This window comes from Nyctereutes procyonoides, unplaced genomic scaffold (genome assembly GCF_905146905.1).
Source record: "Nyctereutes procyonoides isolate TBG_1078 unplaced genomic scaffold, NYPRO_anot_genome, whole genome shotgun sequence".
Lineage (NCBI taxonomy): Eukaryota > Metazoa > Chordata > Mammalia > Carnivora > Canidae > Nyctereutes > Nyctereutes procyonoides.
In genome coordinates this window covers 33244571-33259511 of record NW_026575020.1, presented here as the reverse complement: position 1 = coordinate 33259511, position 14941 = coordinate 33244571, and the positions used below count along the sequence as shown (strand labels likewise).

The following is a 14941-nucleotide window of genomic DNA, read 5'->3' as shown; positions in this document are numbered from 1 at the left end:
AGACTTCTCTCCAGTAGCTTTTCACCTTTCAGTTATAGTCACTTAGAAGAAACAGTTTCAAACAGATAGGAGGTTCGTCAACACGGCGGAGAGGTGGGGGGAGGAGTATCCCTCTGTCCAGAACACAGAAGAGCAGAAGTACCAAAGATTCTGGAAATAACTGCTCCCCACTGCTGGTCAGCCTCGCCTGGAGCAGACCTGGCTGTGGTTTGCAGACAGGGATGGTGGGTCCCTTAAGTAGGCCCTTAAATTAATTTGGGGGGGGGGTTGGGAATCGAGGTGGCAATACTTACATGCTAGGAGCAGGTGCTAGTTACTTAGATTTAGGGCCTGGTTTCCTGATGCATGTGTGTCTCAGCTTGGGAAAACCTGACAATTCAGATTCTGAGCAACAGGAAGAACTAGTGACCCTTGCCTGTGGGAGAAAGACCCTTCTTCTCTAGATGTGGGTGGTGGGCATCACACATTAGCCAGCAGGGCCCTCCCTCCCCTCCCACCTCCCTTCTATTCCACCTGTGCCCATTCTTTCCAGAAAGATGCAGTGAGTCCCAGGATGACTTGAAAATCAGGCTTCTCCCCTTCTTTGCATGAAATGAATGAACCTCTGGCCCTCTCCCCCCACAAACCCCTCCTTCCCTGGGAAATGAGGGCGTAGCTTGGATGTGACTCATGGAAGCTCCTAATGATTACAGCTTGACTTGGTAACACATCATCCCTCCGACGGCCCAGGTGGGTGCCTATCTGGCATCCCACGCGGGAGCTCCCAGGACACTGCCCTTTGCAGCTGCAGCGCCAGGCCCTCCTCGCTCACCCTACCACAGTCCCCTTTCCAGACAGGTTGCAGGGGCCCAGCGTGCGCCAGAGTTGACTTAGGGTGTGGGTGCAGAAGCAAGAGCTTGTTGGCAGTTCCAGAGACAGGGCTCATGCCCAGCGTGTGTGAACACAAGGCGCGTGTGAACAGCTTGGCCTGCGCTGCCCAGTAACCACGCAGAATGGAGCTGGGTGTCGCAGAGGCCGCAGGTACCCAGGAGGCAGGGAGGGGGCATGTGCAGAGGGTACTGGGTCTGGGGGAGACCCACCAGGGCAAGGGGTGCTCAGAGCTAAATGCACGAGTGGACCCTATCACCATCCCACAAAGGCCACCCCAGGGAAGACAGGCTGGGTCAGCTGATTCATGAGCAGTGCTTCATTTATTAGCATTTTAAAAACCCATTTCTTATGTACAAAACAGGCTGATTTTGATTTTCAAGTGTTAAAAGCACTTCTTAAAAAATTAAATAAAATTTAAAGCATGGATTACAGGAATTGAATTATTTTCCCTAGAAGCCAAGTGAGCTGGAAAATGCACCCCTCGAGAGCCAGGCAGGCTGAGGGCACACAGGTGCTCGCCGGCATGCGGGTACAGGGATCGCGGCTAAACCCTGGGAAATTCACTCGTATGTTAGAAGACCAACTAACCTCGGCTGGGAAGTCAGCCTGGCTCCAAGCCCATCATGCTAAATTGCTAAGATGAGTGGTAAAAGTCGGGGTCACTAATGAACATCTGCCACACAATGGCATGCCAACACTATGACTGCTGAGTGCCCACCCCATGGGACAGGGCCCCTCCTGTCTTCACAGCGGCCACAAGCACAGAGCCTCTGGGCAGAAGGCACTGGAAGCCACGCTCTTCTCTACCCTGCAAGGCCCTGGCTTGGCTCTGATGCAACATGAGGCCCCGTGCCCTGCCCACAACCTTGTGCTGTGCAGTGTGAACTTGCCCTGAAGAGGCCCTGGTCCCTGGAGGGTGCTGGGCCTCATCCTGGGCTCTAGAGGCGTCTGGGCACCAGAACTCGTCCAGCAGTTCTCACCTCGTGTATTCCTGCACACGGATCAGGACTGGGACGTTTAAAACATACGCATTGTTTGTTAAATTTTGGAACCGTGACTGAAAATGGAGAACAGTGGCTCCAAAAGAAAAAGAGCTTTATTAAGCTGTTAGAATCACGCAGGGGTTGCACAGGGCTGGACGTTAAACCCCATGGGCCGGGGCATGGACCAGACGTGCCACTGAGCCTCACTCGGCATTTCCACATGCAACTGGAGATGGTCGGCCTGTGCGCTCGCTGGTCTTTGTGCTTTGAGATGTTCTCCTATCGAGGCCACAAGTGCTGTGTCCAGAAGGCTCACTCTGGCCTTGTGGGGCTGGGGCCTTCATGTTGCAAGTGCTGTCCAGCAGCTTCCCAGAGGAGACCTCTGCAGGCGCTTTCGTGAACCTAGGGGCGGGTGGGTGGGTGGCGACTCCTGCTTCCCAGATACTTTCCAGCAGCGATCGGCCCAAACTATCAGTCAGGGTCACTTTAACCCTGGCTGCGATGGTCAAGTGTCCACTCGTCTAACACTCACATGGACACCACGCAAAGCTGCAGGTAGGCACGCCCTACGAAATCCAACAACTGTATTTTCCAAAAATACTTTTTACAGCACTTTAAATAATTTACAAAAAAGCTACAAAAATCATATTTTCCAGGACACATCTGTTAAATAACACCATCACTCCCAGCGGATATAATATGTACAGGGCGGCACAGAGGGATTTCTGGTTTCTCTCCTGGGACGGCGAGCGTCATGCGCACACACACGGATACATGTGTGTCTATCTGCTTCCCATAAAGATGGAGCCTGCGAGTGTCCTTACGGCTGGAGGGCTTTGCCCTGGGTCCCCGGGCCACCACCCTCTTCCATGGAGGTGTCACTGAGCTCGCTGGAGTCACTGCCCAAGGCCTCCCGGGCCTCATCGCCTCCACTGATAACCCTCCGCCTATACCTCAAGTCTAGAACGTCCTCCTCAGAGCCTGAGTTCCTCCTGGTGGGCAGAGCGCATGCCACCTGGGACTTGCGGCCTGGCCAGTGTCCACCCTCCTTTTTCGTAAGCAGGTGCGAGCTTCCAAACACGGGGCTGTGGCCAGCAGGGGTCTCTCTGAAGGCTGAGAAGGACGGGCCCTGCAGGGGCAGACTCAGGGGCGGGCTGAAGACACTGGCCTGCCTGCCCCCCCAGGAGACACTCTTTCCAAAGTGGAATAGCTGTGTGGACAGCAGCGAGGAAAAACCTGTGAAGGGCAGGCTTTTCTTGGGGTCCTGGCCCTCTGGCCCGTGGTCTCTCTGGCCCCCGAGGCACCCCCTCCATGTGGCCTCTCTGCCTTCTGGGCTCAGCGCCCATGTGCTCTGCAGCCGACTCTGGTGGGCGAAGTCGGCCCACGGGAGGGCGAGGCTGGCCTGGGGGCTCCCTGGCCCATCTGCTCCCAGCTTCCGAGTCCGTGGGCCCTGGCCCTGTGTGGTCGCAGCAAAGGCCACACCAGGGCTTTCTGCCTGGGCACCCGCTTCAATTTGAGTGGGCAGGGGGCCGAGAGCACGTTCCCTGGCACACTCGGTCCCTCTTGAGCTTTGATCTTTGTGAGTGCAAACTAGTCTCCGACCAGCAGCTGACCCTTTGGCAGACAGGGCCCCTGCCCCGCTCGTGTGCCTGGCCACAGCTACAGGGAGGCAGGCCTGCTCTGCTCGGGGGCCGCTCCTCCCGCCCGGAAGGAAGGCTCTCCTCGTGCCCCCCAGACCTCTGGCTGGCTGCAGGCTGCCCCTGCCCCGCTGGCTCCGTGTGCACACACCGGGCTGAAGGGCCAGGGCAGGTGCCGGCACCTTCCGACAGGACAGCTCTGGCCTGGGCACGCTCCCCATCCCCAGGGCGGCAGGGCCCCCTCCTGGGGCTTCTGAACCGCTTCCGGACTCCTTGGCCTTTTCAGCCAAGAACTTCCTGATCTCCAGCTCGATGCTGTCATCACTGTCCACAGAGCTGCTGTCGTCGGGTGGGGGCTGGGAGCTGGGGGCGGTGGCCTGAGGTTCACAAGTGTCCACTTCAGGGCAGAACAGATTCCCTTCAGAGACTTTTCTCCTGAGCTGGAGGGCCGGGGCTGCATCCCTGGGGCTGTCCACCCTGCTTCTCTCCGTGTCTCTGCAGGAGACACTCAAAGGCTTTTTTCCCAGGTTCTCCCTGCCATCTCTTTTGGGCTTTGAGAGGCAGCTTTTCAAAAGATGGGGGCTTCTGTCCTTCCAGTCCTTCCGGAAGCTGCCTAGTTTATCCAAGAACTGGGGCTCAGTGGTGCTGAATCTGACCTTCCTCTTACATGCAGCCCTGGGGTCCTTCCACCTCTTCTTGAGCCTCCGCCTGGACCGCAGCAGGTCCTTGATGGCAGTGTCCAGGTCCTCGTCGCTGTCCAGTGAGCTGCTCTTGTCCTCGGAGCTTCCCCGCTCACCAGTGCTCCTGGCTGGGGCTGCCTTCCCGCGGCTGGGCCATGTGTTGCCCCTGGCATCGGGGGCACCTTGCTGGTCACTCAGCTCAAGTGGCCTGCAGGGGATGGGCTGGCCCCTGCTCTGGCCTTCCACCCTAGGGGCCTGGCCAGGCTGTGTGCTGGCTGGGCCGTGGTCCACATCCCGGGCGGCCTCCTGCACTGCCTCTCTCGCTTTCTTAGGTGTGGATGGCGGCACAGTGTGGCTGCCTCCTCTGCGTTTCCTCTTGCAGCTCAGTGACAGGCCTAGCGTTTTAGAGCCGGGGACCCTGGGGCCTGGTTGTGGCGTGGGGCTTTGTGTGGATGGTGGGCAGCTCTCCGTCCGGGCCAGCCAAGCCCCCGACTGAGCCTTCAGAGCCAGGAACGTCCGGATCTCCTGCTCTATGCTGTCGCTGCTGTCCACAGAGCTGCTGTCCCCGTCGCAGCGGGAAGGCACGATCAGGGGGTAGGAGAGTGAGCTGGCAGGTGGGGGTCTCTCGCTGCCCCCCACAGGGGCCGGCAGGATCGTCTTAGAAATGTCCAGGATAGCTTCAGCGCACATCAGCTCGGCGGACGTGTCTGCCCGGCATGGTGGCCGTTCCAGCAGCTCGTTTTCAGTGGCTCTGGGATCCTTGGGTGGCTTGGAGGGGTGGTCAGGGTCGGGGCCACCTGGGCTGAGGTCCACAGCCTTCGGGGCCACTGGCTTCTTCCTGCCTGGTGTTTTCCTGTGGGTTTCTGGGAAGGCACTTTTTGTGGAGTGGCCTGTGCTGTGTGCAGGAGGCTCGGGCCCCTTCCCCTCCCCGAGGGGCGTCCTCTGTGGCAGGTCTCCACCCGCCTCCTTCCTTTTCTCCAGCTGGTACAGCTGGATGGCCTCCTCAATGCCATCGTCACTGCTGGAGCCGGATGCCTTACATACCAGGGCTGTGCTCTTGGCTCGCTTTGCCCTCCGCCCGGGGCCCACACTCCTCCTGACCACACCTTTACTCTGGGCTGCTTCTGCAGGGTGGCTGGCAGTGGCGGCTGGCTTCGCGCCATCCACACTCTCTGGCTCAACGGTGGCCCTGGACCTGAGGCCTCGGGGCCGTGTGGTCACCTTTGCTAGCCTAGGAGGTTTCCGGAAGACAAAGTCCTTGTAGGCTCCCATCACATCCTGCCGATGTGCCTTGGCCGTCGGCTCTTTGCTGGATCTAAATGCCAATCTGGCCGCATTATTGCTGGGATCAGGTTTCATGTCCATGGAAACATCACATCTTGGGGTCTCATGCTGTCTTTTCTCGTTCAGAAACTGTTCGATCTCTGCCTGGATGCTCTGGTCGAAGGAGTCGTCACTGCTAACACTAACTGGGGAGGCGGAGCCCCGGTCCTGGCCAGCTCCCACGCGGCTGCCAGGGGCGCCTCCTGAGCTGGGTGGGAGCTTCAGAGGACACGGGGCAGTCGGGGTGCTACTCAGACGAACCTCGAGTTTGGACCGCCTGCCCCCGTCTGTGGCCCCAGGCGGCTGGGTGGCCCCACTCTTGGCCTTTAGGTACTCCTGGATCGCTTCTTCGATGTCCCGGTCCACGGAGTCATCGCTGTCTGAATCCAGCACCAAGGGGCCAAAATCTGCTCCTTGTTCCTCCCTCGAGGGCACAAAATCAGCAGCAAGACCACAGGCGGCAAATGCAGGGTTGGCGGCCAGCCTGGTGTCCCGGCCTTTCTCTGCCCTCTGGCTCCTCTGTAGGGCAAGCTCATCGCTCATGCCCAGAGCAGCCTTGTCGCTCTGGAGCGTGCTGATGACCATCTGCACTTTGGCACTCACAGAAGCTCTCGAGACACCCTCTTTCGGCTCCGAGAAGCACCCGGGAAACCTAAAGCTCCCAGGTGTGCCAAAGGCCTCCCATTTTGACTGGAGAGCAACCACAGGAGAAGCGTTCATTAGAAACATTCTAGCAGACAGGGAGGGATGTGCAGAGAGGTGATTCTTTATTTTTCTGCCTGTTTCACATCCTGGGAGGAAAGAGAGGATGTTGGTAGGATGCTACCCTGTTGGCACACACGGCCACCGAGGAACAGTGCACCGGGCTAGAGTCCAGAGGGCCAGGTCAGAGGCCGATGCCGGGTAAGCTGGGGGTGCCGGGCAGGTCACTCATGCTTCCTAGGCTTCGGTGTGCTCAGCTGCAGGGGAAGCGCCGGCTGTGGAGACCGAGGAGGGAACCGCTCTGAGCCACAGGCACCGCACTTACACAGAAGCACATGCCATGGTCCCTTCCTGTCCTGTGTCCCTACTCTGGCCTTCCATCTTCTTGGTAAGAGAATCGAGGTTTTATCTACAGTGAAGGCTGTCAAGAGGTGCCAGCGAGAGATCAAGTCCAGACGTGCTTCTTCATGGGTTAAACAGAATGACTATGTGAATCTAAGCTTAGTGAGACTTCGTGGGTCATTTCACTCTTGATGCGAAAAACAAGCTCCTGAAATAAAAAGTGATATGATATGAACAATTAAAAAATTACTTCCTCGAACATCTTGAAGGAGTCACTTATACTAAAGCCTTTTTATTTAAAAACATCAAACGTGTATCTGTCAGGTAGTCTTACGGGCGCGTATTGCACTATCTAGCTAATTAGTAGAGAAGCTGCCCCAAACGCTGCCGTTGAGCCCTTTTTTATCCAGTGCGGTTACTCGGGCTCCCGCATCTCAGAGCAAAGGTGGCTGCACCAGCAGAGCTACTAGGCCTGTCTTGGGGACACTTTGAAGCCATGCTCGCACACAGCCTTTCCAGTAAAGGTTAGGACCACTCCTGCAGAGGGGAGCACGGCCTACACTGGAAAGAGTCACAGAACTATTCATTCCTAACCTGCTCTTCTGATCTCTCCTGACCACCTGCCTGCCCATGCACCCTCACACTGGAATGCAAAATAGCTGAGATGCAAGAGAAGAGCTCCGCAGCATTTATAGGAACAGGGGAAGTGAATTTCCACCCCAAAAGAGCACCATGTAAGGCACCCATACAACCCCAGTGGGTAGGCTGGAGCTAGCCTGCTTCTCTGCTTTGCTTTCAACTTGGATCCTCTTCTATCAGGAGCTTTGGTCCCGACAAGCACGTAATCTTGTATCTACGTACCATAGTCCTTTCTTTTTTTTTTTTTATTTTTTTTTAAATTTATTTATGATAGTCACACACACACACACAGAGAGAGAGAGAGGCAGAGACACAGGCAGAGGGAGAAGCAGGCTCCATGCATCGGGAGCCCGACGTGGGACTGGATCCCGGGTCTCCAGGATCGCGCCCTAGGCCAAAGGCAGGCGCCAAACCGCTGCGCCACCCAGGGATCCCTACCATAGTCCTTTCTAAGAAAGGGTGGCCAGCCACCTAGGTATAGACATGCCCAGGCAGTTGAAACCAGCAATTAACCAGAGGGCACAACAAATTCAGAAGGAAGCCGCTTGCTATGACAGATCCGTGCCCAAAGAGTGAAACTGTAATGTAAACACATTTATTGTAATTCCTTGAAATTCTCAAGACCAGTTTTAGTGGGAAGATACAGCAGTCAATGTTTGCAAAGCATTTCAGGGATTATCTCTTCACCCCACCCCCCACCCCCCTGCATCCTTTGTTCACTTCTGAAATAGACTTTTGGCTGCCAGGGTAAGGAAAATCAGAAACACCTAGTTCAGAGACTGAAGCTTCAGCTAGTAAAGATTTTTTAATTTTTTTTTTGGGGGGGGTGGGGGGAGAAAGAGCATGAATTTAAGGACTTGAAATTAACATTTGGAACACGGCTAATTCACAACTGTCCTGGGCCACAGCTCTGATGCCAGGGGCAGCGTGTGTATATCTCGCTGCTGCCGGCCACAGCCTCTCCTGAGACATCACCCTCTGAAGAGGTTCCCAGTCACAGAGCAGTGGGTATGACGAGGGTGGGCGGGGGGGCTCCTGCATGGGTCAGGGGCCCATGCCCACCTTGTTGAGCTCATTATCTGAGCTGCCTGGGCAAAATGACAGATCGTGAGATGTTCACATCGGCCTTGGGCTGCAAAGAGTCTAAATCAAGAATGTTAACTCCTTAAGCAGCAATACGGTGTTTAAAAACAGGCCCAGGGATGAACCCAAAGGTGCTGGGCGGCAGTAAATTCTACTCTAGAGCAAAGCTGCGGGAGGAAGAACTCTGGTCTCTACCAGCAACGTTCCCTGTGTTCCCCAAGGGACTCCCAGTGAGTGATTTTCTGAATTGTCAAATCACCTAGTGCAAGAATGAGGTTAAAATTTCAGAGGGAATCTCCAGCGACCGCTTGTGGCTTTAAAACAATCAACTACGTAAGATGAATCATTCTGAAAAACTCCCCAAAACTGTACTTGGAGAGAACCGTGAGCTTGCAGCCAGGGGCTCTGGCTTTGTGAAACGGCGGCCCTTAGCCCCAGAGCCCGGACCAGGTGTGGAGGGTGCCTGCAAGGACAGCCAGCCCTGCACCGAAGCCAGGTGGTGCCAACACAGAGAAAGCGGCAGAGGGCACAGGGACATCTTCTCGGTCTGGACAGCAAACCCCAGGGAGGAGAGAACCTTGCTCATGCTTAGTCACCTGAACACTCTGGCTCCCGGCAGCAAACACCCCCAAACACATCTCTCAGCTCACCAAAAGGCGGTTCAGCTCCCGTTCTTCCCTCTTGCGGCAGCTTCGCCCCTGGGTGAGGGAGGTGAGGGTCAGGGTGCCAGGCCCGATGGAGAGCCGGGGAGCCCGGAGTGGGCGTGGGCCTGCGGGAGGGGAGCTCTGCGGGGTCGCCGCGACCTCTCACGGGGCGAAGTCGCCCGGCCTGCGTCTGCGCCTGGGGGCGCGGCGGGCGAGCCCCCCCCCCCCCCCCCGACCGGCCCTCTGACCCCTGGCACCCAGCCCCAGCCCCCAGCCCCGGGGCGCCCGGCCAGGTAAGCGCGAGCACCTCTCGCGGGGCGGGGCCGGCCTGCGCCCGGGTCTGCGCCGGGATTGCGCGGGGCCCGGGGCGCCGGGGGTGGGGGTGGGGGTGGGGGCCGACGGGGCCGGCCGGGCCCGCGACCCTCCCGGAAGCCGCGGCCGGGGCGGGGCGGGGCGGCCTTTCCGCCGGAGGGCAGGGCCGGCGGCCGCGCTCGGGGCGCGGGGGGGGGGGGACGCCAGGCCGGAAGCGCCCGCCGCGGGGCCTCACCTGCGCGCACCTGGGCCCGCCCGCGCCGCGGGCTCCGAGGGACGCGGGGCCGCCTCGGGGGCGCACCCCCACCCCACCCCGCCCCAGCCCCAGCCCCGGCCGGGCGGCGGCCCCGGCGCTCCCCCCGCGCCTGGCCCGGCCGCGCTCGCCCCGCCCGCCGCCGCCCCCGGCCCGCCGCCCGCGCGCGCGCCCCGGGGAAGAGAGGGGAGGGCGGGGAGGCCAGGGGCGGGCGCGGCCGGGGAGGCGGCGGGCGGGCGCGGGCGCGGGCGGGCGGGGCGGGCGGGCGGGCGCGGGCGGCGGCGGCGCCCCCTCCCGGACCTACCGGCGGCCGCGCTCCGGAAGCCGTGCCCGGTGGCTGGGCATCATGGGAATGGCACGGCCGAGTTCCGGGGGAGGCGCGCGGCCCGCCGGACCCCCGCCCGCGAGCGCGCGCCCACCTGCCGGCCCCTGCGGGGCGCCCCCGCCCCCGCCCCCGCCCGCGGCCCCCCGCCCCCCGCGCCCCCCGCGCGCCCCGCGCGCCCCGCGCCCCCCGCGCGCCCCTCGGTCCCCCGCGGCCCCCGCCCCCGCGCGCCCAGGCTGGCTCGGCCCGGGGTGTCCCCGCGCCTGGGAGTTCGGGGTGGCTGGCGTGGGGCCCCCGCCCGCCCGCCCTGCCCGAGGCGGGGCCGACCCTGGGGGCCCCGCCCTGTCCGCGGGGCGCCGGCGCGGGGTGGGGGGCGCGCCCGGGGAGCGCGGGAAGGTGGGGAGCCCGAGGGGCTGGCGGACCTGGCCCGGGTGCCGCGCCCGCCAGGCTGCAGCGCTCCTAGAAGTGCCCCCTGAGGGTCCCGCCTGTGCGTGGCCCCGAGCCCGCGGCGCGGTCCTCCGGCCCGGGTGTGCGCCGAGCTCCGCGCGGAGCCTGCCCGCGGGCCTGGCCGGGCCGGCCGGCCGGGCCGCAGCCGCGCCGCTCCCAGCCCCGCATGCCCCGGGCCGCTGCTCTGCTCCGGGGAAGCTGACCAGGCCGCCAGCCTCCTGGGCCTTTAGTTGCGGCCATTGCTTCCCGGCCTGCAGCGCTCCCTCGCCCCAGAGTAAGACATCGGGAACCCAGGAGGGGAGGACAGGCCAGTCCCCCTCCCAGGGAGGCGAGGCAGGTAGGAGGCAACAAGGCTCAGTCGCTGAGGATGGGGTCTCCGAGCACCTGGGCGAGCACCTGGGCATGTGGTCCGTGGGCCTGGCCTGGGGCTGGGGTTCTGGGGGGAAGGTGGGCAGCGGGGTGGAGTGGAAGGGGTTGCATGGCTGGCTTCCTGTGCAGACCTGCAGCTGGTTCTAACATGAGCAGATACATATTAAACAGACATCCCATCCCCGCGGCCTGTTCTGTTCGGGAAGGGGAGCGGAGGGGAGGAGGGGAGCCAGTCTTTTGACGTCCCCCCTCGCCCCCCACCACGAGGAAGTTCTGTTTCCCTCTCTTCGTTCATCTTTGCAGTTTTATGTTTCAGACGTCCCTGCTCACAGTCTGGGTGTCGCAGGTGCTGCTCGGGGTCCCTGGGCCCATGTGGCCAGAGCCTGCCTGGTGGCAGAGGCAGATGGAAAGAAGACACAGTGGCCATCTGTCTGTACATCCCCATTGGCCTCATTGGCCTCCACCCAGATGCCTCTGGGGGGAACTGGGGTTCGTTTCCCATCTAGTATGTTCCAGAGGTTTGACAGGATGAAAGCCAGAGGCTTTTTCCCCACAGGGAATAAGAAGCGGGCAGGGGGGCAGCGGGGGGAGAATTTCTAATCTTGCCAGTCTGGGGAATTTGGGGGCCAAGTGTCAGGAAACCCGTTAAAGCATCGTTGTAATGCCTTAGTGAGTTGTTTTAATAAATCACATCTTTTCACTGTAAGAGTAATACTCGTTCATTAGAGTTTGAGAAAGTGAATCTAATTAATAACCTAACTACGTGGAGATGTGGACTATAACTGTCTTGGCGTGTTTCTTCCCAGTTTTTAAATAGTGCTTGATGAACATTTCTGATGATATGATAGCCACCCCCCACCCCTTATCCGCAGGGGACACGCTCCAAGACCCCTATTGGCCTCCTGAAACCATGGGCATTGCGGACCCATACACAGGCTGTTCACTCCGGTACATACACACCTGTGATTAAGCTTGGCTGGTAAACTAGGCCGAGGTCGAGAGTGACGATAACATAATAAAATAGCCTGGTAGTAACGGCATGCTGTGCTGTGGTTACGTGGCTGTGGTCTTGCTCTCCTGTCGCCCTGTGCTCACCCCTCTAGGATGCCGAGGGGTACAGGCATGGGATGCGTTGGGGGGCTGCTGCTGGCCTGAGCGTCTGGCAGAAGCGCCTGCCTCTGGACCGTGGCCACGGCAGGAACAGAGGTGGGGGGCTGCTTGGAAGTGTCCTTGGAAGTGACCTTAGTGTGTCGTCCAGGTAAATTCCTCAAACAGGCACTACTGAGCCAAAGACTACCACACATTTTGCCATGGGGCCCTCTGGAGGCGCTGATTGATGCGGTGTCCCCCGCCCTGTCCCCACGTCCCCCTGTCTCCTACAGGCCACACTGTGCATTCCGGTTCAGGCTGACTCGGGGAATGGGCCTTTCTTTGCTTTGATTTTCATGCCTTTGACTATTGGTGATGTTGGACATCTTTTGATTTTGCTGGCAGCTGTTTGGAAGGTTGCCTGTATGAGTTCTTACACATTTTTTTTTGTTTTCCTCTCCTTTTTGTACTCTAGAGCTCTACTCATTAAGGGCTTTAGCCCCTCTCTACCATGAACTCGTGTATCACATCAATTTTTCAGCTCGTCTTTTTAACTTTGGAATTCACCTTTTGTTTGTGATGCATAGATTTTAAATCTGTCAGGTTTCCTGATATGGATTCTGGCTTTGGGAAAAAGTCTAGGGTAGCTTTCACCACGCCAAGATTTCATAAGCCTTCCCCAGTTCAGTGGCTAGATTACTAGATAAGACACGAGGGGGACAAGAGTTCAGCTGAGGAAATGAGAGGCCAAAGCGTGTGGTGCGGAGGAAACAGTCTCTTCCAAGGAAGGGTGCTTTCTCCACTTCTGTCCAAAGGCACGGCCTTCAGATAGATATATATGAGCCCCTCCCTCACACACACGCACTCACAGACGCATACATGCACACACATGCATGCACCCACAAACACACACATGCACACAACAGAGGCATGCACGCATGTACCCCCACATACATGCACATGCACGCATACACGTACAAATGCACACACATGCACATACACGCACTTACAGGCACACACACACACATGCATGCACACCCACACATATTTTTAACTTTTGGAAACCTTATCTCTTGCACATTGTAGGATCTTCATGGGAAGAACAAGAAGCAGCATCAGTTTTTCATCAAAACTCTCCTGTCAAGACTCCTGGATGGCTCTGTTGGTCAAGTGTCTGACTCTTGGTTTCGGCTCAGGTCCTGATGTCCTGATCTCGGGGTGGTGGGATTGGGCCTCACATTGGGCTCTACATTCAGCGTGGAGTCTGCTTGAAATTCTCTCTTCCTCTCCCTCTGCCCCTCTTCCCCTTGCTCCTGCCTCTAAAATAAATAAAATAAATCTTTAAAAACAAATACACGACAAATCTCTCTTATCATGAGAGGTGTCGGCTTTGGTGGTGGGGACTCCGGTCCGCCCCTCCCACAGGGGGCCTCCAGTCAGCCCAGGCCCACTGCTTTGAGGAAGGAGAGTCTGTGGCTGTGCTTTTGGCTGGCTGGGCCACTGTGGGAGCAGAGGCAACAGTGGCAGGGCTTCTGGTCAGGCCACTCTCCCCAGAGATGCCTCTGGCCCTCCGTTTGCCCTTTTGTCATGGGAACAGTGGATCCCTAGGGAACTTACTGTCTACATCTGCAAGGAAATGGCCAGGGACACTGGGGACCATAGTGGTGCTAGTAGAGAAGCTGGGGCCCTTCGGATTGTTTCCCTTCACAGAGATAATGATGCTCTCATAAACTCAAATGAAAGAAGGCGCCTCCAACTTGAAGGCGGCTCCCCAAAGACCAGGGGCAGGCGGGTCCTGCTCCTCCTCATCCCTGTCTTTGTGAAATGAGAAATGCACTGGCTCTACTTGTAAGCTGGCCTGAGGCCACACTCACACCGTTCATACAGGGGGTCCCTACGAAGACTGTTCTTGGCTCTTTAAAGCAGAAGACCCCCAGGGACCAGCAGCAGGGTCAGTCAGGTAAGTATGGGCATGGACCTCGCTGGGAAAGAGTGGGGTCTGCCCTTGTGCCCCTAGGACAGGTGGAGGTGAAACCCCCCACCCCAGGTGGTGGCGGTGGCAGGACAGACCCCCAATCTCAGGCTGTGGGGAGTGGCCTGCAGTGGGAGCGATGCCCAGCTGCTGCGTGTTCCTGCCGACTGCTTTCATGCTCGTTTCCTTTTGAAGTCGTGGGCATCTTTGCTTCTATGCATACAAAACTTAGGCGAGATGTTTAATGTACATGGATGCATGCTTGCATGCTCCTATCTGCAGGTGGGGTCATACAGGTGCTCCTCCCAGAGCCAGGGATGGGGCTCAGCCCGTGCCATTCCATTGTTGGAAATTCTTTTCCTTCCAAACCACTATAAACATCTTTCACCTCAGAAATGGCTTTTAATGGCTTTGCTCAGTTTTATTTCTTGAGCATCAGGTTCGTAGAATCACCCTGGCATGGATTTTAGCCAATTTATTACTTACCGTTGCAGGGGCTAACGTGACTTTTACGATTGCTTGTTTATAAGATGGCATCCCAAATGAGAACACAAAATAAGTCTCCTGAGACGAAATTATTCTGGAGGGCCCACTGCATCGTATATGAGGAATGAGGACATGTCACCCCAGATTTATTCAAGAGGGAGCAGGAGAGTTTCCAATTCAAGATTTGAGAGAAAAAATGATTTTCTTGCTCTGATTCTTGGCAGAAAATGGGGTAGATGAAGCCCCTGAGCAGGCAATGTTGGGAAGTTTGTTCCTGTCCTCTGCCTGCTAGGCCCACTGGCACCTGGGGGCGGCGTTGGGAGGTGGTGGGACTGGGGGCGCAGGGCCAGGATGGGGAGACCCCTTCCAAGGTGGGAAAAACATTCTGAGAAAAAGGCAAAAGGGACAAAGGCCAGCAGTAATTAGACGCCCCCGACCTGAGGAACTCTGGGCAGGAACTGCCCCTCGGGCCACACGAGAAGTGTGCTCTGGGGCTCGGTGCAGGGGGACCCCTGAAGTATAGGGCTAGGTGGGGAGCTGTGCTGTGGATGCAATGGGGATCAGCTCAGTGGGGGCGAGGGGCCTGGCTTCTGCACCCCTGCTGCATGTGAGCTGCCCCCAGGCAGGGGGTGACCGCGGCCCAAGAGTGTCCTTTCAGCTGGGGCTCAGCCCACAGGCATCCAGGCAGCTGCCCTGTGTCCCCTTGCGACCCGTCCAGGACCTCATCCCTTCATCACAGATACTGGATCTTGTAGGACTTCCAGCAGCTCTGTCTCCATGGCCCAGGC

General features: G+C 58.4%; 1 protein-coding gene and 1 long non-coding RNA gene across 3 annotated transcripts; one reads left to right on the top strand and one right to left on the bottom strand.

The window, feature by feature from the left end:
• Nucleotides 1-1171: 1171 nt before the first annotated feature.
• PPP1R26 (protein phosphatase 1 regulatory subunit 26) lies at nt 1172-9278 on the bottom strand. Of its 2 annotated transcripts, none has more exons than XM_055335077.1 (2): nt 8856-9278; nt 1172-6745 (listed from the first exon to the last, which is right to left on the bottom strand). In XM_055335077.1, exon 2 carries the CDS (start codon nt 6220-6222, stop codon nt 2674-2676), a length of 3549 nt encoding a protein of 1182 aa, XP_055191052.1. In that variant the 5' UTR covers nt 6223-6745; nt 8856-9278; the 3' UTR covers nt 1172-2673. The 2 variants fall into 2 exon arrangements, with proteins under 2 accessions (XP_055191052.1, XP_055191041.1); XM_055335066.1 differs by having other exon boundaries at nt 8910-9278.
• A 772-nt stretch (nt 9279-10050) lies between these two features.
• Nucleotides 10051-13058, top strand: LOC129510396 (uncharacterized). The gene is made up of 2 exons (XR_008664585.1): nt 10051-11864; nt 12782-13058. It is a non-coding gene; the product is annotated as an uncharacterized LOC129510396 (long non-coding RNA).
• The last annotated feature ends 1883 nt before the right edge of the window (nt 13059-14941 follow it).

Excerpts from the sequence above, each read along its gene's own strand:
- PPP1R26 (XM_055335077.1), bottom strand. The coding sequence starts at position 6,222 with ATGTTTCTAATGAACGCTTCTCCTGTGGTTGCTCTCCAGTCAAAATGG.